At 35.7% G+C, this 25,583-nt stretch overlaps 1 protein-coding gene and 1 long non-coding RNA gene across 2 annotated transcripts; one reads left to right on the forward strand and one right to left on the reverse strand.

The window, feature by feature from the left end:
• Positions 1-1,253: 1,253 nt before the first annotated feature.
• Positions 1,254-4,111, forward strand: LOC110452494 (growth arrest and DNA damage-inducible protein GADD45 alpha-like). Its single transcript, XM_021501055.1, has 5 exons — positions 1,254-1,444; positions 2,152-2,256; positions 2,486-2,609; positions 2,806-3,042; positions 3,202-4,111. Exons 1-4 carry the CDS (start codon positions 1,398-1,400, stop codon positions 2,998-3,000), a joined length of 471 nt encoding a protein of 156 aa, XP_021356730.1. The 5' UTR covers positions 1,254-1,397; the 3' UTR covers positions 3,001-3,042; positions 3,202-4,111.
• A 14,224-nt stretch (positions 4,112-18,335) lies between these two features.
• LOC110452517 lies at positions 18,336-25,323 on the reverse strand. Its single transcript, XR_002463198.1, has 3 exons — positions 25,274-25,323; positions 22,972-23,112; positions 18,336-18,541 (listed from the first exon to the last, which is right to left on the reverse strand). It is a non-coding gene; the product is annotated as an uncharacterized LOC110452517 (long non-coding RNA).
• Positions 25,324-25,583: the final 260 nt, after the last annotated feature.

Here is a 25,583-nt window from a genome sequence, read left to right on the forward strand (position 1 = left end):
TAAAGCGTGTCTCCCAGGCCAGTAACAGCCGGTTTAGTTACATTGTATTCCGGTGTCTGATGCATCTCCGTTTAATTTCTTGAACATTTCCTTTCATTCGATTTGACGCGGTGCCTTTGTTGTCTCGGCCCGACATGTGTGTGGCACAAAATAAATGGCCCGGGAATTGTCTGACTACATCTTCACGACACCATAACTAACCCAACTCTGATCAGCTGCAGACATCTTGTTAAAACATGAATTAAACCCATAAAAAAGACGACTGACCGCGAGATATCTTTCCAAATCAATTACCTGGGCATGTTAACGTCCTCTGGCTCAAGGTCTCTGGCCGCCGACCTGCTCAGGACAAAGAACCCACTGCAGTTCAATACCCCGTACGGTCTCCGGGCCTTAGCGTCTCATTGCTCATATGGATTTTTCGTAAATATTTAATTACTATGACCTATATTTTATGTATACGTTTCGTTTTTGCATGTATATTCTCTCCCCCGTGTCTTATTCCTGAATATAAATGTGACCTATATTTTTGTAATGGGCATGAGATTATTGAGTATGCGTTTTATGCCACGTCTTCCTCATCTAACATTAAACCATGGACTTGGATAGAAGTTATTTCTTTGATAACACTCACATATATTCTATATTCCCCCATTTATATCGTAGTGTGCTCGGACACATGCTAATACAATTAACAAAGTAAAGGTCTGATAATAGAATTAGACGTTTACAATAAAATATGGGTCATCATAACTGCTAGCGATAAGGTGTTACACCTTACTACCCGTGGGTCCACCCTATGGATGGTTATTGTCCGTGTACCTGTAATTAGTCATCGAGTACGGCCTCACACAGGTGAAAGCATGGAAGTTCGACAATGAACAATTGTTACAACATTTTAGCTGATGGAGAGCGATAATACAGACCCCCTAGTGCAGCGTACGTAGTACAATACCAGACATGTTGCTAAAGTCGAATAGGAGGATCCAGGCATCGACCTCGTCGTGCTGAGTATTAGCTTTTCTTAATTAATTCAGGGACAAACGACAATGATGAGGACATACATCCAAGGCAGGTAGATAATACGCGGTTATCTGGTACTAACGTATACGCTTCGACCTCTGACTGAGAAACGTTGGCCACCGTACGGGAGTTTCTTCGGTACACTGAACTCTTCTGACACCTGGCGTTGACCAATCAGAGCGCTCGTTACAACGGACGTTACTACCCATCTGTTACTCGGATATATACGTTGTGTTCACGTACATAGGCCATATGACAGCTAGACGTTGTGCTGAAAGGACGTATTCTACTGTTCCGAGATTTTACTCTACTTTGTGCCTAATTGGATATTTATTTACTCATTGTATTTCACTTTGGATATATTTAGTGAAGAGATGACTTTCCCCGAGGATACTGAATCAACGATGCCAACACCTAATAGGTAAGACAATTATCAATTCATTTGTTAAGTTCACTTGAGCTTTAATTAAAACTATGGGATTTTATTTAGTGTATACTATAACTTATTGGTATTTTATCATTGCTTTGGTTTCAATTATTGAATTAATAAGTATGGTGTTATCCTGTTATGAATGAATTTGCTGGATACAGTGCACGCGGCATCTATCTATATTTGGTCACGAGGTCTTGCGCAAGGGGAAGTCCCTCGTGGCAGTGTTCGTAGTAAGTTTATCTTGCCGTAACAGACTGTGACTGGTCAAGTAGTGGCACGGGGCATATGCCGTGATAACATCAGATATTGTGTTTGCAATTATGTAACTAGAATAAATTGATTGAATTCGGGCGTGCGACCCATCAATCATATAACGGCGGATCCATTTCTCATATGTCAATTGCATTGTCAATTACATCACCTAATGCAACACGTTAGTGTAAATATCTGTAGATGCGGTATAGACATGGCTCTAATTGATGATAATTGTAGACCAGGTCGTTCCTGGATTTTGCGACCTGTGACTCACTCGTGAGATCATAGGGTATCATAATTAGGCAGTGTCTTATGATTCACTATCGTAAGCCGACGGCAGGTGCCCGGCCCTAATCAGTTTCTACATGTTATACCGTTAGATAATACACGATTTCCTCGTTCCACTTCAATACTAATCAAACTATTCTGTTTTTTTCCAGAACCTCACTGAAACTTGGCGATGCCATGCAGACGGTGTTAGCGAGTGCCATGCTGGAGAGCCGTGTTACTTGCGGCGCATTCGAATGCGCACAGCAACTACAAAAGTAAGTTTTTCAAACTTAATTATTTCTTCTGTTTTAATCATTTGAGAGTTACAAGTTTAAATTATTTGAATGGAAATGTGATTGATTGTGAATAAGATAATCTCGAAATAAATATTTTAAAGGCAATTGATTTATCCAATTTGAATATGTTTTAAATCATTTGACCTTTTTATATATCTGTATATGTTAATGACCGTGTACTAATGTGTTGTTGCCTTGTGTATTACAGTGATCCTGATAACGTAGTGATGTGTGTGCTACCCGTACATCCGATACAGGAGGACGTTACAATACAGATCCAGCACACCCTCATACAAGCTTTCTGCTGGGAAAATGACATCAAAGTTATCAAGGTAGGTGTTACACCCTGTACCAGTAAAACTGGCTCCGATCCATGAACTTTAAGAGTAAACATGTTACCTACAATATATTGATGTGATAACCGGCTGGATGTTAACCTTTGAGAACTGCTGTGTTATTTAACAAAAATTCCCCTTGATGCACATGTCGCTGGAGTTGAATAACACTTCGTACTTTTGTATGTTTCAGGTCGATACCATGAAAAAATTGTCGAAGATCCTGACCATGAAATTCCCCGAGGACAACAACAACGTGGCAAACACTTGCGCCGTGGATGCTGACTTCAGCTGTGTCCTCATCCGGGCACTTAGCCCAATTACAGATCCAGCACTGTTGCAGCTCCTGGAGCCAACTGACCATCCAATCATTGAGCTTCCTGAATGAGAGTCGACCTTTGACCCATCTCGGATCATATTCTCTCACCAGGTACATACATTACTAAATTGAAAATATTATGGAGAAAAAATATTTATACACTCACCAAAAAAAGTTAACTAATCATGATATCCGATTTGTATTGCCTTTGAATACTTTATTCAAATTAATGTTGGAACTTACAGGAATATTTATATTGTATGTTTATAGGAATCCGATTTCCTGGACGATCATTTACTGATCATCATTGCGGGTGCCCCAGAGGGTCCAACAGTCGGAGCAGACGACAGGTATCTCCCAGCAAAAACTGAGGATGCAAGTTCCTCCAGGCGAGACTCCGTCGTCCCCGACAACCTCAGAAGGGGCGCAGCGTTTCATCACAACTATTCCTGGACGGGCGAGGTTACGCCTCATCGCTTACAGGAGTAAGAGAACCGTTACTGTACCGGTTCAGCCTGTTATCATCGCGATAACGGCCAGGTGTGAACTATAGTATAATAAACATCCTTCGACGAGGCTGACGTCAGTGACCATCGTCAGTGAGACGTCAGTCAAAGAGCAGACAGGTCTTACCAGACAGGTCTTCACGACAGATTTTGACACGACGTGGCAAATTGTGAACGGATGAGACGTGGAATATGTGTGTGATAAACAGTGCTAGCTATATGAAACGGCAGACATCAACGGTATTGTAACATCCACATGTACTACTGGACAGGGCCTGTCCGTAATGCACTACACATAGTCAGGTGTGAACAGTACACCGTTGGAACTCTTGTATTCGCGCACCTGTTATTGTCTAGTGTACATTTACAGTCAAGAGACAAATTACACCACAAGAGACAAATTACACCACAAGTATTAATTATACACTGTCGGAACTTTGTGTATACTTGATATGTGCAGCTGAAACTGACATCGTTCTATTATTACATATAAATATCATCAGAGACATATTTCAGCCAATCAGTTCACGTGTGAACCAACATCCATGTAGACTTTCATTGAAAGCGAGATTAAAATGAGACAATTGTCGAGTTGGACAATAATGATGTTCAATACGTATTAAACATATAGATACATTTTGAAATTACGTGATATATAATTAAAATATTGAAACTAACATCTGTCTTTGTCACTGTATTTTCAATCAACATATCACTAGCATGATGATAATATATATAGTTAATCAGATTTCTGATACGTTTACAGCGGCTGAGCTGACGCCGATGAAAGACGACTTGCCTAATATCAATTTTAAGCATAATAAGAATTTTTCAGTAAAGGTTCGTCAACCACGTGTTCACAGATTGTTGGATCGATGTATGGCGATGTGTGACAGTGACGTCATTGAATCTGTCAACATCCTGGACCAACACTGATATTTCCTCTGATCTGATAAAAGCTGTGATAAATTAATCGTTTTTTAAATCTCTTGATAACTAATGGCGTCATATGTTGATATTGGATCGTAACATTTAGTTCGCGGTTGTAGGAGGCAAGAAACAAGTGATAAAACATCATTTTATTTATTCTGCGTTTTGCGTCCTCGTTAGGGCTAAGGTTATACTAAGACTGTCCGCATATTAAATAAACTTGGACATGGTTTTCTGTCAACGGGCTGATGTGCATAAGACACCGCCGTGATTGAAGTCCAAAGTGTTGCTATGTATTATTACAAAACTATGTTTGGCAACAGAATGTAGACTAAAAGATACTAATAGGTCACATATCGGAAGCAATATAGACCTTTGACCTGTTTTTCAGCTCGAGAAAGTAATACAATATGTAGCCCAGGTATGTTAGCCCGGTTCGGTACCTTTCCATTATTTAGGTAGGACAATGTTTGCAAACAGAAGGTAATACACACTTGTCACCCTGTACTCAATGTAGGACTTGTATCTCTTTATACCAGCCAATCAAATTCTCCGTTCAATCTATTGTAATCAATATCCGGGACGAAGTTCCAACTAAACTTCGGGTTGAGCAGGATAGCCGTTGGAAACTTTACAGGTAGACACAGTAGGTAAACGGCGCTGTTTGTTTTGACAACAAATCGCCTGTTAGGTGGCCTGTCTATACATTATAACCTGTGCCAGCTAAAGCCAGCGCTCGAGTCACGAACTTTAACGGTGTAATTACATAACGGTAAACGTGGCAGAAATAACGAGGCACCCGAACTTTAACGGTTATGAACAAATGCACGTCACAGTGACGTCATCGGAAGCAATACTGAGTACTCGAACACGACTTTGTGTACATAGGTATTAGTTTAGGTAAAATGTGATATACCTTTACTACTTAGGTACACACGTATAAGATCAGTAAATGACACCTTGTGACGATCAAACACGTCATCAATTTCCGGAATCCTTTCACAGACATAGCTTTGGTTTGAGCAAGGAACAATGCATAAAGTGGTAGTCGGGCAGTAATTCGATAACATTTTGACAGTGAGGATCCGTTAATCTAGATAAAAATTATCCAATGTTTCTTTTTCTCAAACCAAGACCAGTTTCCCAGTGTAAGTTGCGATGTCTGGATACCATTAAAGCCATTTATACATGTATATGTCTTCCTTATAGTTATATATAAGCTGATAAACGTTTATGAAATTTTATTGATGAAACCATTTGATTTTTTGTGGACTTAAATATTCCTGCCGATGGGAAATCTTGGTAAATTTGAAGCTGATTAAAGTATTGCTTATGTGACATCATATCCGTATTGGTTTACGTAACCAAGAAAATATTCCAGCTCCAGTTTTTTTGCATAGATAAGCATCTCTCACTGTCAAATTTAAATACACAGTCGTCGTCATCATCGTCATCATCATCATCATCATGACATCATCATCAGCGTCATCTTCGTCATCACCACTCACCATCATGTACAGCAACAGTTTATCGAAGGTTCCAGACAACCACACACAAAGTATACATCTAATAAATTAGATAAAGCTACGAAGAAGCTGAACAGAGGGAAAATCCATAGAAAATAGAGATGGCTGAAACCTTGTCAAGAGTCTGTTTATTCACTTCCGAATACAAAGACAATTAATTATAGTAGGTTATCCGGCTTCTAAGCTTAGATATCAGCATAGCAATAATATTGACGTCTCCAACAACGATCAATAGTTAAACGTATCCGGTTCAGTGTAATAAAATCTGGACAGCCTTTGATGGCCGTGTATCGGTTGACAATATTTATAAAGGGTTTACTAAGGTTTATTAATGTATAAACATGTTAGTAAATGTTACAAAGCGAACGTTTACGTAACTGTTTACCATTGAACGTTCCTTTTATAGTTCGTGCTCTTTCACAGACACAAAGGGAAACTTGTGGACGTGTCTTTTGTCAACCGGTCTTAAATCAAGTTTGTCATTTGACATCGCTCTCAAGCGCTATTAAGGATAATTCGACTCCCATCGCCGCCCGCTAAAGATAACATAATCTAAATGGACAAAATGAGTGTAGCTATAAACGGCAACGGCAGTGTATATTTAGCCTAAGCTGCGCCAGAAATAGCTATTTACATATCAACGAGGAAAGAGCTATGGCTGTAATATTCATACGTTTACTTATATATATACTTACAGCTTAACATGTAACGCGGGCCGCTGGTGTGTAGCTATAAATAAATTGGCAATATATAATGGCATTGAATCAACCAGAATTCCATGCCGTTCTGTCATAACTATTTAAAAAAAAAATAACTCTGTTTTTAATTAAACAAATTGTGACATACCGTTATTCTTGCTCATTTTGAGATGAAAAACAGCTTATTTCACGAACTCATTGTTCTACATAAGTGCTGATATTTTCACACAACGGATATTCATGCTATAGTTTGTCACAAACTTCAAATTTAGAGTTTTATGCAAAGTGCCACGGTTTAGCAAGTCAGCTAACGCCTCAGCTAGTGGAGCTGTGTGACAAGCGCCGTGACACATGTATTCTAGTTTTAACACCGTTGTGCTAGCTCGCTGTTACTTTGACCCCCGACGTGACGTCATTGTTACCTTAGACACGGGACAGTTTAACTTCGGAAGTTCCTAGGGCTAGCGTCCGTGCGAATTTGACGTCACCAGTTTTATTTATAGTCCTAGACCAGGACAGAATTATAACTTAAGATCAAACATTGTCACAACTCATTCATGGTGTTGATTTAAAGGTAAAAATACACGAACTATGTTAAACACAATAGGCCAACACTACTTAAATCGTTTCCGCCCTGTACTATTAGCATCATTAAGACTAATATTAGTCCCACACCTACTAAATTAAAATTGTAACTTCCGTTTTAGTTTGAGCCTTACCAGGATATTCGGTTGCAAGTTTGCTGGACACATCGCATTTATGAAATACACATTTAGTTATAAGGTTTCGGGAAATCACATTTTTGTCCAGTTATTTGCATCCTGAATACTAGTACAATATATAACATCTCATTAGTACTATCACCAATACATGACCATAGTATTTCACATTTCGGTTTTAAACGTAATATGGTCCTGTGACATTAATTTTATTACATTTTAAATTATTAATAGCAGTCCGAAGTTTTTTATACTTATATATACAGATTTCTTCTGAGGTAAATTTAATGAGCGTCACTTCTAGGTAAGAAAAAGCGCAAGGAAAAATGGTTTTGAACGTATAATCAATCAATCAAACAATCAATCAATCAATCAACTAATCAATATTCATTATAGTACGATGCATCACATCACACGAACAAAATAAGATAAAATAATACATCGCTGATGAAAGTAATTATTGAAGCTTAAAATTTATGCAATGCCCAGCCGTATACGTATCTTGTGGTAATGGAAGCTCTTAATCACATTATAAAACCACAGGAAAGAAAATGAGTAGTTCTTTCATATGACATATCAGACTTTTGGGGTTATATTGACATTTCCTTCCCTTGTTGATGGAGTTTTGACAAATTAACAACAATTCCATTTCCACATATTTTATTTTATTGTGGGTAAGTGACTGGTGCGATGTTTTCGGTACTGTAATGAAATACCAGTCTTAATATTCCCAAACAAACGCTAGTTTTAGAACTACAAAATGAGGTAACAGAAAAGCATCTTAAAAAGAGCTTACTAATCAACAAATTGAAGAAAAAAATAAGACCCGAGCAAATTTGGATTCATATAAAAAAAGGGGGTACCAAGCTGTTAATATTACCTTTTGCGATGCCGAAGGGGCCGCAGTCATTTGATTTTACAATTGCCTGTCATAAATCCATTTTTTTTTTCGAAACAAAAAAAATCATATGCCAATATTCCATTATGCTTGAAGAAAACTCAGCCTCTGTACACAATCAAAATAGTGTCACTGACACTATTAAACAATTATTTTGTAAATGTTGCCAGTGAAATTTGCTCACTGACCAGACTAACCTTCATCTTTGTACTCACAATAAGATGGTTATTATCGAAGGAAACAGAACTTGGAGAGTTATACATCTTTCTGCAGCTTTGCGTCACCAAGGTCGTAAAGAAAACAGTCTGAGTTGAATTTCTGCGAATTATTTTTTGAAATCTTGCTCTGTATAACTTTCAACCCTTTTCGTCGTTCTTCAGAGGTAGGACCCTTCCCAGGACACCATGGAGTAGTCTCGGGTTACACAGACTGTAAGGACAATGACTCTAGGCACGGAACATTACAGGCCAGTTAGTACCTAAAACTCACTTTCTATAGATTTTGAAAGGATCATTCACGATCAAACTACCATTCTCTTTGTTGCTATTTCTCATCTTTACCTAGCTACTTGCATGGCTTTGGTCAGGAACCATTTTGTGGGTGTAGTCCTCATGGACCTGTACGAGACCTTGACGGACTTAGTGCTTGGAAGGAAGATATGCGCATGTGGGCTAGGGGAAGATATAGCAAACCTCCAAGTAATTTCACATGTCCTTAAAAAGCACAGACAATTTGATTTAATAAGTGCAGAAAACAGAATGGTAATCTTAAGAAGGTTGATTTGTCAATGACACCTTTCTGTAGCATCGAAAATAGAACGGCATTGAAAGTTAGCCAATATCGAAATCAAGTCAATCATGCCTTACAAAAAAGGATAAGGCACACATTCCTGGTTATGAGATTTGTTATGACAATATATCAATATACCTTTACAAGTTATGTAATCTCGTTAGACAGCATCTGATGATTATTATCATGGTTAAATAAAACAATTCAAGGTAATAATGATATTGTTTTAATATAATAGATTTTATTTGATAAATAGTTATGGTTTAAGGTTCAACAAACCGGATATGTATTAAGTTTTCTCTTCTGGTTATTCAGTTGCAGCCTATCATGTAACAGATAATTTGTTGTGATGTGTAAATTTCATTGATCTACTGATTAATAATGTTGGAGATAGTAAAAGTAATTTAAAGTGTTTATAACATGGCAAGATAATTTTATAACAACACCGCATTTTACAAAATGGCCTTATTTTATCTATCTAGGTCACAAGGGGATCAGTACTAAACGAAAGACTTGCCGATGCATTTTACGGTGATTTAAATGTTAGTCAATTTGTTTTAAGTCAGTATGCTTCATCACAGCTGTTTTGTAAAAGAGAAACCGAATCCCTTGTGACTTCATTCTTAGATTTATAGATAATGAATTTGAGATGTGTTATTTCGTAATATTTGGTTCTGTTACAATTAGATCGGCTTCAGATTTGTAATAGGTGTCTGCAAACATTTCTTACCAGATTTTGGCATAATAAACCACATTCGTCGGATCCTTTAGAGCGATTGTATAAGTTTTATAAACAAATCAATACTCGTATTAATTCTAGTTAATTAACAAACATTGGTAATAGTGTTAATGCTTCACATACTGATAGAATGACGTAAGCAACACCTTCACGATATTACGAAGAGCTAACCATTAGAACACGAGGCGCTCATAACTTGAACAAGAGTATATTTGAATATAAACTGTTAACTTCATGCATTTTCAAATATTTTGAGCTTTTTGCCGTCGCGAGACCAGGTCTCCTTTCTTTTCTATTTCGCAGACAATTATGAAAACTGAAAAAGTTGGTCAATGGGTGGTAAATATTTGATATGTTCTAAAGTTGTGACACCACATTGATTTTGGAAAGGTAGCCTATTTGGTCAAATTAACAGTGTATGTAAATACTAGTGATACCGCAACCTTTCGCTCGTAACATTTCACTCCGATACATGATACAGTTTCGTACACTTTCTCTATGTTTAGCTTGCTCAAACTTGTTTATTCCTCATATTTTTATAATTCTTTTTTCTCTCCATTAGTAAATGGTTCTTAACTGTCCGCTTTATAAAAGAAGACAGGCGCTTAACTGCCATACCCTTTTGTACGTAATCTGTAAGGACTTAAAGATTAACCATATCTCTGAACTAGTTAGTGATCTCTAAAACAACCACCATTCCATACAAAACTTAAGTTTCTGTAATTTCTTCTAAAACGGACTTGGATAGCAATTTAATTCCTTGCTTTTACTATGCAAATTTTTGATTGCATATATTTGAAATTATGGCAAAATGTATTATTCATCCATTTATCTACGTGCAAACATCAGCGCAATTTAAACCTGAAGCTCGAGTGAATAAGTGTTTATGTGATTACTTTGCACTTGGAAATATATCAAAGTTTTCACGAGACAGGCGATGACACTTCTAGACAACACCTCTCCCTTACGTAAGTCAGTAATCATTGCTTAAACAAAACGTTTTCCTGATAACAGAGGTGAAGTGATGACCAAGATCAAACAAGGGAAAGGTCATTCGTCATATGAAAGGTCAGTGGGGTTGGATTAAAACACGCCCTAGTAATCAAATGAGAACGGAAGGTAAGCGATGCTTTCGCCCTCTCCCACGCTTCACCGCCAGGTCTTCCGTACGGCGAGTCGTGATGAACTGAGGCAGTCCCGGCCGACTTTTCTCCTTTATATATGAATCTATTTTAAGATCAATTCTGTGATCATGTGACTTGGCTGCAGAGTCATGGTAGGCTGGTCTATTTTTAGCGGCCCAGGTGATCGTTTGCCGTCGAACGAGGAACCACGTCATGCTGTTTGTGATTCATACCGGGTTTTCCCCAATACAGAGAGCCACGAGGTCGATCGCATGTTTACTAAGTAACGTGTTTTGTTCCTGATATATGTACCGGCTGACATAGAGGGAACAAAACAATTCATCTACACCGATTCAAATAGCAAATAGCAGTGTCATTACATAAATTGCTGTGTCATCTTTCGAAATGTTTTTTTTAATTTAACTTTGAGTTCTGGGATATCACCAATTGTCTTTGTTTTGTATTAAATGATGTTTTTATTGACGGGATTGTCCATGCAAAATAAATATACTATATGCTTCCATGGGTGAGTCCATACCCGACACGTTAGTTCCTCATTCCTAACATATCTGTAACATCCCGGTTCTGTCTCATCCCAAATCAATAGATAGTTGGGATACGCCTAACGGAGAAACCTTTAATCAATACATATAAAACCACCTGATAAATTTATGATTACACTTTGCTATTTTTATAATTATCTACTTCAGAAAACTATTCCAATAAATATTATGCAATAGCTTCCATGGCTGGCTGTGATTGTGTTACCTAATTTTATCGTACGGTTTCCAAAATTGCTGGTATTCACATGACTAAAACAAATTGGTGTGTTCCAGGATGACACATAGACCAGAATAGTGGTCGTCCGATCGGGGTTGGCAGTGTATCAAACTTGGTTTATTAGTCACTGTCATACACACATATATAACTTATACATATATCGTGAATGAAGAAACCGATAATAACCTAACACGTCTGAGTCAGGACCAGACCCGAGCATGTATTAATCATTTCGATATGTTGATTTCGTTAATATATATATATATACATGTGTGTATACCTTTAGAAATAGCAGTGGTTATTGTCACATTAAAACTTATATTTGCTTTTTCTATTGTCCATGTAATCTATGCGGATTAACATCTTACGTAAATAACACAGTGTAGCGTCCCTGGATACCATGTACCAATAAAGGCATTCCAGTAATAGGTTTAGATAATGTATTTTATAATTGACATTTTAAGCAATCATTTATTTATAGTGTATTGCTATTACAGAACGAGTTCTCTTTATATACAAAATAAAATGATAATACATACAAAAGAGCAAGAATTAAAATGAAATTAAAACAATAATAGACCTTTTTGATGAATACATTTCATTTGAGCCCCGAACTGATATATGCGCGATCATTATACACCTTATTCGTTTTTCGACATGAGAAAATGTTCATGTCGAAAGACATGGCTCTTTGTTATGTAAGCATGCACACAAATAGTTCTCAATGGTAATATATCGATGCATGCTTTTCGTTGGCTACATCTATTTACATACTTGGTAGTAATAAAAACACACAAACAATAAATAATGTTAATGTACAGTGACGATGATATAGAATCTGTAGTTATAAAGAGACGCATCCATTTCATTTGAGCCCAAATCTGATGTTTGTGTGATCACATTCTACCTTATTCGTGTTTCAGAGTGCTAAAAACATAGCTTTTTGTAATGTCAGCATGCACAAATATAATTCTCAATGGTAATATATCGATGCATGCTTGTTGTTTGCTATATCTATTTAGATGCTTGATGGTAATAAACATACAAAAACAATATTTAAAGTGCATGTACAGTGACGATGACATAGAATATGTAGTTATTGATTGTTAGGAAGTTCTTTTTCAAGTACTGAATGAGAAATAGACATACGAAATAACGAATCACCGATTTTACTGTACCTTCTGACCATTTCGACAACTTAGGACTGACCAGTGGTACTAAAGGAATGAAAGCTTAAGTCTAAAGTGTTCTGAAACATATGTAGATTACAGCAAATTGACAAAGGTGCCAATAAAACCACTTACAATGCTACACATTTTCAACGTTTTGCTAAATCAGATAATTTATTACTTATTTATTATTTCATATAAACCACGCCGGAATTAATTCAAGTTGGGTACGCACTTGCCTTTCACCAAGGCGGCCGGTGTTCGATTCCCCAATCGAATGTGAAAACTTGTTTCATAATTGTCGTAAAATAAATAAAGCTTATATTTATATAAGTCGAAAGATGAAGACCAACCTCAGGGACTGATGATTAATTAGCAGAGTCAACCACCTTGTTTGTTAGATAATTACCAAGAATACGATATAAAGTAGCACCTATTTGCACATTGACTTTTCCGATATTGAAAGCCAAACATAGTCAATATTTTACTGCATCATAAATCATATCAAAGATTTAATTTCACCATATGTGCATTTCGTCTTTTTAAAAAAGATTCATCCAGGGTACAAGAAAGTCTAAAATGTTTCAAATATATGCTGAGGGGGGAAAGTGCAGGAAAACTTGGCACAGCAATTCAGAGACTCATGACTCTTTTTTAATGCAAATTTTTCCTTAAGTATACTTTCAAACATATTGAAACTCCGAACTAAACCTGTTCGGGAATAGAACCATTAAGACAATAGCAGAGTGTTTTTCTTTTTAGATACATGTATTACCAATTTAACTCTTTATAGAAACAAAACACCTCTCACCTAACACCTCTCCACATTCTGCGGTCGTTGGCCTCGCCTGATATTGAATATTGGAATTCTTGCATCTCAGTGCGTTGACAATTAAAGAAGACGTGCCATGTGCCGTTAATCACTGGAGCAACAGGTGGTTGTCCTTAAATGTCAGAAAATAACGCTGCTTCAGTTGTAATTATTCTATTTTAACTTTGTCTTGTTAATTTGTAAAAACGGTTTTCATTATCTGAGCCCGTATTAATAAAACCGTTTTCATGCTCAAACTCAGATTCTGCCAAAGCTCGATTTCTTGTTCCGGTGAAAAATTCATAAAAACACACACACTTTTTCTCAATGATATGAATGAGACTGAAAGCCGTAGGTCTTCTTGATATGCACGCTTGGACTTTCGGACGTGTCACATGATTTAAGCGAGTTGCAAGAGAGTTACAATAGCTGAGCACAGAATCCATGTTTATGCATGAGAACGGTTTCAACGGTTCCATGAATACAGGCCCAGGACCTTTTTGCCTCATACAAAAGAAATAAAAGTAGAAATTATAAAAAAAATAAAAATAAAAAATATTGTTGAAGCAGATGCAATACCAGAATAATTGCATTGTCATTTTGACGTCATGGCTCACAATAAATATGCATAATTATTGACGGAGAAAAACTTAATACTGAATGCTGAAATTCGTGTTATTTAAATAACGAAATTATAAAAATGCATATTCTTTTCTATTGAAAACGGTACACGACCAAGATCAACATAAGATATAGACGTGATTATAGCCATAACAATTGATAACTGATACAGCATGCCAAATCACGCTGTTTCATCCTTATAGTACTAAACATATATTCTTAATTTTCAGAAAATACTACATAAATGAAGAATTACCGTCTGTATTGAAATCGGACAGTTATCTAAAGCATAATTAAAGTGCATGTCAACAGGTTTATTCATATAACATGTGGAAGTGCGAACCTTTTCCCAGCTAAATCTTAACAGTTTTCATGACAATATAAAATGTCATGTCGCTTCCGGCGCCCATATGTTACCCAATATCCACTTATTAACAAATAACGGGTTCTTGACCTTTTAAATCTCAAGTATTTGATCGCCCATATGTTCAGCGTTTGTAAATTGTCAATCTACTGTTATCCAGTAAAAACTCGTCTCGGGTTTGAATGGTGCGTCCTAACTTCATTTGGCGTACGCCGGTCGCGTGCCCTGCCAACTTATTTAGCCTGTAACCATAGCTAACGGTCCTCTATTTTGAAATGTATAAACATCTTGCAAACGGAACATCTGCCACTCCAACTTAACGGATCAGCGTTTTTGTATATTTAAACTCCCCAGCCACGCGTATTTTAATTTCATCAGCCGGCGTTTTTGAGCGTCAAGTTGTGTGCTTTTGATATAATGGAGATATTGTCTCGTGGAATGTTACCTGTTACTATAAGTGTCCTAACCCCGTTTTGTCCGCGACAGGTTAAGGGGGTATGTAAACAGCATAATTGGTCCTCAATTTATCACGAGATTCGCGTGGCGTGCAGACCCTGAGTATGCCACCTGTTGGTTTCCATGGAAAATAACAAGTTTAAGCGATGTTTAGGTCCCCACCTCCACGCTGACACTACAGCCCTTGTCTATTAACTATCAAAACTTTTAAATATGGCTTCTGCTTTATCGTCAATTGGTTATCTCAGATGAACCCGTGCCGTTACCATTAGTGTAATTTTATGCGGACTGAGTATACCTATTCTAGATACTGCTTAACAATAGATCGAGAGCCAAGGTGGCGGCAGATGTCGCGTGCCACTCATTGTCCACACCTGTTACTATAGGTCCCGGCTGAATCCCCGTACGTATAAAGTCTAGTGTACTACCTGTCTTTGTTGTATCTCTCTCAATAAGTGTGTGATAGGGACACCTGTCGCTCTACAGACGCCTTGTCCATGCAAATTAGAACCTTCAAAGACCCAATGTGATTGGACGTCGGATACCAAACTAAGAATACGTGTTCAGAGATACCATAGCATACATCGCTGTTTCTACCGGCAGCTGATCTAATATACAACCCAATATAGAAACTGTCCCATATTGAGCATGCATGCATATTAAAACAATTGATGCATTTATCCTATCAACAGTTAATGCAGTGCTCTGAAATGTAATGTAACCCCTCACAGTATCCCAATACTATGGCGATTTCATGCCTTGTCCTATTGTTATTAAATGTCACTAATAACCACACGGCGATACATCCTTACATCCCTGCATCTTTCCTCAGCTCTGTTATAAGTGGCCTTACACTTTCCCAACAGTGTTTCTTGATTAAAAGTTACCTTACTGCTATTTTCAATAGTCTCTTAATTAAAAGTTGCCCATCACTAGTTATTTGATCACTACTTCCAAAATAAAACCTCTTAATTTAATTGCATAATTGAAACGTTTATTATAATATCTCAAATACATCTATTCATATATTTCAAGCAGTTAAATTCTGCTAAATACTTATCAACCTGTCTCTAGCCGTAACATATGACAGAGTCTGTTAATCTATATACATATTAACTTATCTTTAACCGTTAGATTTCACCCGTTTATTACATTATCAAACCCTTACCGCAGTTTTTATCATCCCGTTATCCGTTTGTTAAATGTCGACAACTCCGGGAAGCGATTCGTATTTTGAAAGGAAAGGTAATTTGCAGATATCCCAGGGCAATTTTGCATTCACTTGAAAAAAAATAATGACACCCCAAATTAGCCTGTTGACGTGAAAATAACATTAGCATTATATACTAATCAACATTAACTTCTAAATGTGCATAAATCTCCATGGTCTATAATGAAGAAAACACGAATAGTCGCCTCCATATTATATAAATGTTCACGATGTCTTTCCAGGTACTATCGATGTTGAATTCAGATTTGATCTTTTTGTGTTGGCGTTGTAGCAGAGTCTGTTTTCTTTTCTTATATAAAGCAGTTGACATTAATGAACGAATAGTATATCGATACGGAATCTGTCATTGGACTTGTCAACTAAGGCAGATGCATAGCGCTATACAGTGTGTCTGCATTTCAGCATTCATTATGATACTAGATATTAGCTGCAAGTAGCTTCTTTTATATATTTATCGATTATATTATTTTATGAAAAACATTGTTGCATGGTGATAAAGAGATAATGCCAGTTTCAATACTTAAGGACATACCGTGCGAAGATGGTATGCATTTTGCATATTTATGTACCATGTGTTGTCCATTTTGATATTTATCTACTTGTTTATTTAGATGAAAACTTTACAATAGAGTCGATTTATATCTATGGTTTGGTTAGAGACTCCACTTAAGGTGATTGTGCAGTTACAAGCGTATGCACGAAGAAACTTCAGTTTGTATTTTAAAAAGTTTTTTATCTGGATTTATCACAATGTGTTTAAAGTTAAATGTATAAAGTGAATTTACTTTCAGTAAAAGGTTGGAATATCATAAAAGCCTGCTTTGTGTCATTATTTGATCGTGTGACAACATGGAGTCACACAGGTTTGTGCTAGCTCGACCTCGTACCCAGGCAGATGTAGATTTCTGTTAACTTTCATGTTGTCACGGTAACTTGCTGTCCACAATGCTCAAGGTAAACTTTTGTCACGCCCGAATGACTCTGTTGATGACGAAGCGATCTAATACGTACGCACGAGATTTGCCGTGTTACATCTTGCTCCGCAGTAGATTATCTTTATAGCCTGTACTGGTTGACATTTTCTTTGTATAAAAATCATTTGGTATGTAATTGTACCTATCAGAAGGATAAAGACGAACGCCAAAGTCAGCCGCAACATTTTAGACAAATTATAATTATGTTCTTCAATGAGCAAAAATGTATTTTAAGGCACATGGACAGATTCAATACTTCATGCCTAGACATAACAAATAACTTCGAAAAGACAAAGAAATCTAGAATGGCCGACAGCGGCCGACACCTCGTACACACGTATTAGAAAATCCGTCTAAACATTGATAATACTATTTTTGAACACCTCATTTTCCCGAGAGACACGCATGCATCGCATTGTCTGCAAATCAGTTAAAGCAACTTGAATACTGTTTCACCAACTATGCTATGATCCTGATATACACTTGATCATGCCACAATATGTATTCATCACGTTGAAACTGACATATTTTTTTGTAACGATCACAAAAATGATTGCTACTAAATACCTAATATCGTTAAACGTTAATTTTACTACATTCGTTTTACAGCGACTAATTGACAAGTGTATGTAACCCTTATTGATTAGTAATGACGTCATTACGAGCGAGTGGTTGTATGGCATAGAACAGTAGACAGGTGACTTCGGCTGACATTGAGGTTACAAAATATTGCTCGCCGGGTCAAGTTTCTATAAAAAGTCAAGAAACAAATTGTATACAGCAAATGGGTCTGGTTTAGATTTTGTTTTATAAAAACCTCTTTATTGTACGTATTTTTAGACGGCTGGTTCACTGTTTATTGACAATCCTTTGTAGCTGACAATAAATAATGCCAAACTTAAACATATGTACACGGATAACACTCAAATCAATCACAATAAACAATTTCTTCCAAGAAAAAACCTTACCCGGTATTTATTTTTAAAACCATTTTTCTTTTTTCAACCAATAGGTAAATACACACAGTACATACATAATTTATCTGAAGGATTACATATATTTTGGAGTGTAGTAAATGGTTTAAGTAAAGAGTGAATAAGCATCATCCCGTCCATGTACACATTGAAGTGCCCGTCCGGTTGTGTAAGTCAATGATAACAGCACAACTACCGCTACCATTTCCAAGTAAACCCGATATATCTCTGGTGGGTCTAACACATTTGGACACGTGACTCATGCAGATACCGTTTTTTGTGATGTGTCCGGTTCTCATTTCTGTGAAAAGAAAAATGTCTCATTTATCATATGTGAATGCTTGGTATTCCTAAAGACATATAAAGCCAATACGTCTCTGGTATTCCATCTAAAACACTTTGTAATAGTGTTGTATCTAAAAGTCATTTTTGAATTTATCATTGCATATTATATTTTCATATAAAATTTTGCTGAATTGATTTTGTATGATAATAAGCCCTTGGAAGATAAATGTTTGGTTTGTTTGTGTTTCACGCCCTATTGATAGCTATGGTCATTAAAGGCCAGGTTTTGGTGGTGGAGGAAAGCCGGGGTTCCCGGAGAAAAACCACCGACTTGCGGCCAGTACCTGGCAGCTGTCCCTCAATCCCGCGACCCAGTGATAAAGACGGTCAGACGCCTTAACCACTCGGCCACCGCGGCCCCAAAAAAACGTGTCCGTAAAGAGGGGACAATAAGATAAATAATATACCGGTGTTATGGTACTGACGCTGGATTATAACTCTAATTGGCAATATAAGCACGTGTTTTATTACGTAAACAACATTTATCTTCTTGTTTGTTGAAACTATTACTATAAAAAGTAACAGTCCTTTGGTATTTGACGATATTTGCAAAAAAACAAATCTCTATCGGTTTTTCCAATAAATATAAAATAACATCTCCAATGCTATTACAATAAAACATCTTTGGTGAAATTCCCCCCTTGACTATAATAATATCACAGGGATATGATCACCAATTAACAGTATATATGACTTGCTTATGATATTGATGTTGTTGTCTATGTGAAAGTGGAAGCGTATAGTATAGCCAATGGATCGTCCTAAAAGGGTTTCTCATTGTTCGTATTTCGACGCTTTCTGTCCTAATTTAGTATGTATTACACGTGTTTGGGTTTTTGTCGTGGTTTCACTGTATTTGTTGTGTGTTACTGATTTGGTTGTGTTCGTGGTTGTCAATGTTCGGTGTGTGTTACTTGTTCGGTTGTGTTTGTGGTTGTCAATGTTTGGTGTGTGTTACTTGTTCGGTTGTGTTTGTGGTTGTCAATGTTCGGTGTGTGTTACTTGTTCGGTTGTGTTCGTGGTTGTCAATATTTGGTGTGTGTTACTTGTTCGGTTGTGTTTGTGATTGTCAATGTTCGGTGTGTGTTACTTGTTCGGTTGTGTTTGTGGTTGTCAATGTTTGGTGTGTGTTACTTGTTCGGTTGTGTTTGTGATTGTCCATGTTCGGTGTGTGTTACTTGTTCGGTTGTTTGTGATTGTCAATGTCTGGTGTGTTACTTGTTCGTTTGTGTTCGTGGTTGTCAATGTTTGGTTTGTGTTACTTGTTCGGATGTTTGCGATATTTAAAACAACACAACTTGACGTTATTGCAATAACAATCTTCAAACAGTAAAAGAAGCGCTATACGAGACATTGATATAATACATGTGTTATTGAACACAAATAATTGTTGTAAATATGACATGTTGGCATGGAGATATTATCTCCTTGTTGCGGCTAACACCTGACGCCTAAGAAAACAAATGCACGCTATTTTCGTGTTATTGCAGCTTTGATTATATCGTGCTATATGTTTTAACCATGTTGTCAGGCAGCAAGCGGAACTTTCTCCCAAGTATTCTTATCAACCTTTTCTTTGGGTGTTATTAACATGAATTTATCGACAAACATAAACAGTGGACACGACGACAACTGACTAATTGTCAATAGAATAGATTTTGTGTACTTTAAATGAGAGATTTTACGACCTTGTTATCCTTATGCTCCATATGCGATTTAGTGAGATCGATATCCACCTCAAGTGATCAAGTTTCCAAGTTTTACTCAAACTTTAGGCCATTGGCCCACAGTATACGATACCTATCATACACAAGTCGTGGACAATGCACAGAGAATGAAGACAATCATATTCCATTATAATACCCTTAATGTGTTTGCCTCATAGATGAATTTCCCTAGTATACACAATTCTTTAATATTATGGACACTCAATAACTGAACGACTTTAAACACAGATGTTTTTTTCCAATAATAGCTTTTGATAAAACTGGAATAAGAGATTTTGGAATTTAGAACAGACCAATAAAAAATGAAATTCGTCCTCTAATTCAGAGGGGGAGTTACACTGTTTACAATATCTACGTTCTCTGTGTATGTAATAATACCTTTCAACTTCTACAGCCAAAGAATGGGTAGATGTATGGATTCGAGTTAAACAAATGCGATATTTCTTTGGTATATATTTTGTGAGGTAAAATTGTAATGATACAATAAACATTTTGGAGAGTTTTCCACTGTGGCCCTTATGAATGCTATGCCTTGATAAAAAAATACTTTGTTTTATCAATGGTTATAACACATTTTGCTGAGAAATACATGGATCTAACCAAACATCACTAAGACCTAGATTATTTAACTCATCTCTTACTGCTTTAGCCCAGTTGAAATAATTACTACTACAACATTGTTATAAGAATATATAGGAAGTGGATATAATAAAATTTTAAGATTTTAAGATCTTAAACCAATATTTTATCATTCTAATTTTTCTCATCAAAACTAGAGGTAACCGTCCCAATTCAAGATATACCATGTTGTTATTGGCCGATTTCTTCACTTTAAGTAATTTCCTACAAAAATGTTAATGTACATGTTCTATCTCTGGAGCTTTGTGCATACACCAAATTTCACTTGCATAAAAAAGATACTGCTTACATATGTATCGAAAAAGTGGAGCATAGTTTTTACATTTAAGTTTAATGATGAACATTTTGAAAATAATGCAAACATACCTTTTGTCCTTGGATAGCTAATTGATTTTGGTTAGAAGTGAATTTATTGTTGTAATTTAAAATAACACCTAAGTAAGGGAATTGATCCACACATTCGACTTTACTTCCTTTGTAATACTATTTTTCATCATTATGTAATCTTCCAACTTTTCTAAAAACTACAATTTCTTTTCAGTATTTACAGTTTAATTCCATTCAGTACAATAATTTTCTACATTATCAAGCATATCTTGGAGACCTACAGTCTCAGAGAATAATACTAGATCATCAGAATATAGTATCAGATATAAACTGTCAAACAATTTTGTATTGATCAATTTTTACAAAGATGGCATGCAAACGTTCGAAATTCATCTCGTGGTGAACTCTATGGTAACTTTAAGAAGAAACATGAACTTGAGCCCTATTTGACTCGCCTTTCTGAAAAAAACAGGTCAATATTATGCAAATTTAGATGTTCTAATATGAAATTTCCAATTGGAACGGGTAGGTGTCATAATATTCAAATTACACTCTATGTAAAAATGATCCAGGCGACGAATTTCATTATTTATTCAAATGTATAAATTTGATAATTTTAGAGCTTAGAGAAAAATATATTCTTTTGTATCATAGAAAAAACACCTCTCAAATTGAAATGAGTGGTCAGTTGTCATTTTGTATCACGAAAGTATTAAATGGAATTTTGTCTTTTGTTGGAAAAAAAATAACAAACTGTTGTAATATGTATCATGATTAATGTTTTGTGTACTTGCCATCCATTTTGTCATCACATGTGTATTATTATACTCTGATACCTCATGTTGTACATTTTAATGTATCTGAGGAAAAACAATAAATTTGTTAACTTGTAAACTTGTATTGCAACACAGGGACATGTCACACGCTATATAAATGACAATTTATATAATTAGTGGGAATCACAGTATACAAATATACTGTGACGCCCACTCATATATATCTTCAGTTATATAACTTGTGAAATGTCCCTGCGCATTCCAACGGCCATCTTTAAAATTCCAGGGGTTACGCTCACAGAACGTAAGTGAGCAAAATCCCTGGAATTTCGAGGATGTGCATTGAATACAAGGCTAACTCACAGCACGAACTTTAAATGCCCGACTATTCTGACTGACAAAATATCATTTATCGTTGGTCAGTTCTAATCTAAGTAGTCTAACCTACTGTTGAAAAAGAGAATAGATGCATAAACTGCTTAATTTAAGAATTTCAAAATTTAGAGGAGTACTGGTAAATTTATAAAAGTAAATAATTAGTGAAGTATGTAATGTTATGAACCATGGTAATACGCAATAGAGATTACTGTGGCAACCAAGACTACGTTAAACCCTGGAGTCTAAAAATACCATGTTATTTCTTATTTACCTTATATCATGAATTGCAGTAGATTTTTGTTACATTAGAAAGCTAAAACAAAAAGTTAGGCTTGCTATTTGTTTACGTTCTATAAATCATTATTGGTGAATTTGTTACATCATTTGTATATTGAATCATGAATGAACCGTTCTTTTGATATATAAACCTATATGTGTGTGTATTAAGTTTGTAGTTGTAGTAAATCTCTACGCACGTTAAGGGGAATACACATTTTTAAAATGAAAAAGCACGCAATCAGGGATAACAGTACACGTACCCGCGATTAAGCAACACTATAAGCATTGTTCTTGTTTTTCTTCGTTAGTGTCGCCATGACGTGGGGCACCTGGGGAATGATGTCAGGTGCCAGTGGAGGTCCAAACCTCGGGAGGTCCTGTCCAGTCACCTGAACGTACATCTGTTGCAAACAAATTTGTTTATATAGGTCATTTTATGGATTCAGGAACTTGTTTTAGATGCAATGCGTTGGTACGTATTTTTTAGAGCATGTATCCATACGACGTATTATAAATAAACAACAAGTAATAGCTGAAACAGCTCATATATGTACCTTATAAAATTGATAAAAGTACATTTTCAGGACAATACAAACTTTAATATAACTGATATTTAAAGGAAAAAAATATTAAACACTAACTTCTTCTGCATGTATGTGCATGGTGTTAAAGTATATTTTCTAATTAGTAAGATGATAACTAATTAATATGATTTAATGACTGACATAGATATTGGAGTAGTTAACGGCTATTCATTAGGCAGTACAACGTACTGTATTTGTAAACGTATATATTCGCCATGATAGTACAATATCCTATGATTGAACCATTATACAACCATATCATAATTACTGTTGTTTTAGCTTATCGTTTGTATTACGTATATCTATAAATGTTTTGTAGTTTTTAGCAAATAAACCTTTTCTATAAATAAGTATACCACTTTTTGTGAAGGTAACATTATGGTTATCAACATTAGTAGACTCATAGCTTTAACATTTTATTTTTTTCACATTTCATTTCTTGAATATATGCTTCATAATTCTTAACAAACTTGCTTAGTCTACATTAACTCTTATCGGCATATTTTAATGTATTACCATTTCACATGCATTCACACAAATATTCAAATAATAGTACTGGGGAAAGCAGTGTTTCTATATATAGATACGTCAATAATACTAGACTATTTCATGTAATGTATCTACTTTCGTTTTCACCTATGTCGTAGATCTGTCATATCAAGATCAAGTAGTTATAAAAAGATTAAAGAAAACCTGAGTGCACATAGCTATTTTAAACATCAACTCAATTGTATGCATGTTCTATAAATACACTTTCTCTTCAACGATCTTTAGTGGGCTTATGGAAATATCTTATAAACTCACTTTCACATTAAGCTTTCTTTCTGTTATCGACAATGCTCATTTACGAGTATACGAACATGAAGGAATTGGCAAGCAGTCCTTAGATGTAGGTGTTCTTAAAATATTGATTAGACAATCAATTGTTGCTATGAATAGAATTCATGGAAAATGCCACGCCTCTCATATGCACATAGAAGAAAAACTCATTAGAATCTTATATAAAAGATAACTTAATGTAAAACGTTATGAAAGTGTTACACGACCTTCATGTGTCTATACAGAAACAACGCATACACGGAGTTCTTGTCTAATAATAGAAATAGGAAAAGAAGACCACCATTAAAAGGAGGTACTAAAAATATTTCAATAGGCAATGCGAGGAAAACGTTTCAATGGTAGGCATGACCGTATCAACCCTCAGCTGAGTGGGAGGCAAATTGAAACTGAACTGGGGTGCAGGCGTAAAGTCATTATATGTTTAAAAAAATCGGTTTCGGTTTCGTGTTTAAAATTGCTATGGCTATGTCTTAAGCTGCAATATAAATTTGAGGACAAAAAAAAAATAGAAAAGAAACGACAAGCTAATAATAATGTCATACAGATAAGCATATTTAATATCTAACCATAGTTTATTTGTGTATGAATAATATTCAAGGAGATATGATAATACGTAATCACTCTATGATCATACATATTTTATATCTATCAAGTCGTTACGAGACAAATAAATAAAATCAAGCTACTGCATAGAAGATGTACGGGCCCCAAAAAAACGACACCAATAGGGCAGCCATGTGAACAACAAAATCCGGATCTGTATCTCATGACTTATGTGACCCATTTCCTTTTTAGCCATCCTTTGAATAGGGACAAAAGCAGCGAACGACTAACAAAGTATTTTATAAACCATGACACTCAAAACAATACATTAGTGAATATATTTAGTTCCCTCTTCTAGGAGCTGTAGATAGAAATTGCAGCAATCTAAAATGGAATATGAATATTTCTTGAAAACACTAACGGCTAAATCTAGCATGATTTATCACAAACGTAAAATCGTTAACAGATATGACTTCTTCGAAGTGGGATAATTTTAGAGTCTGTGAAACTGTAAATCAATTCTATATAAAGCATCGAAGTCTATTATTGTCAAGATGACTAATTTCCATAGAGAAGAATATTATAAATATTGTACCTTTATGCTGCTCTGACAAACCTAGTAAACATGTTCCTTTAGCTTCTACACAGCATGACTTACTGATTAACCAAATAATACTTAATTCAGAAAATTTTATATGCAAAGATACAAATCATCTATATATAGAATTCGGAATTAGACTTTAACTGGAAATGAAACTAACTAAATATAGAGTTACCAGGAAAGGGTTACAGATGATCTATCTCTGTAGTATAACTCTATATCGTTATATAACAGTAGAAAACCCTTGGCCACATTCAAGGTTGAAATGGCATTACTAATGTCTCAGCGTTATATTAAATATATT

This window comes from Mizuhopecten yessoensis, unplaced genomic scaffold, assembly GCF_002113885.1.
Source record: "Mizuhopecten yessoensis strain PY_sf001 unplaced genomic scaffold, ASM211388v2 scaffold6719, whole genome shotgun sequence".
Taxonomy (NCBI): domain Eukaryota; kingdom Metazoa; phylum Mollusca; class Bivalvia; order Pectinida; family Pectinidae; genus Mizuhopecten; species Mizuhopecten yessoensis.

What these genes read in the sequence shown, in the direction of transcription:
- LOC110452494 (XM_021501055.1), top strand. Translation starts at nt 1,398, where the DNA reads ATGACTTTCCCCGAGGATACTGAATCAACGATGCCAACACCTAATAG. An exon ending in TGCGCACAGCAACTACAAAA is followed by an intron (nt 2,257 to 2,485) that starts GTAAGTTTTTCA and finishes TGTGTATTACAG; the next exon opens with TGATCCTGATAACGTAGTGA. An exon ending in ATGACATCAAAGTTATCAAG is followed by an intron (nt 2,610 to 2,805) that starts GTAGGTGTTACA and finishes TGTATGTTTCAG; the next exon opens with GTCGATACCATGAAAAAATT.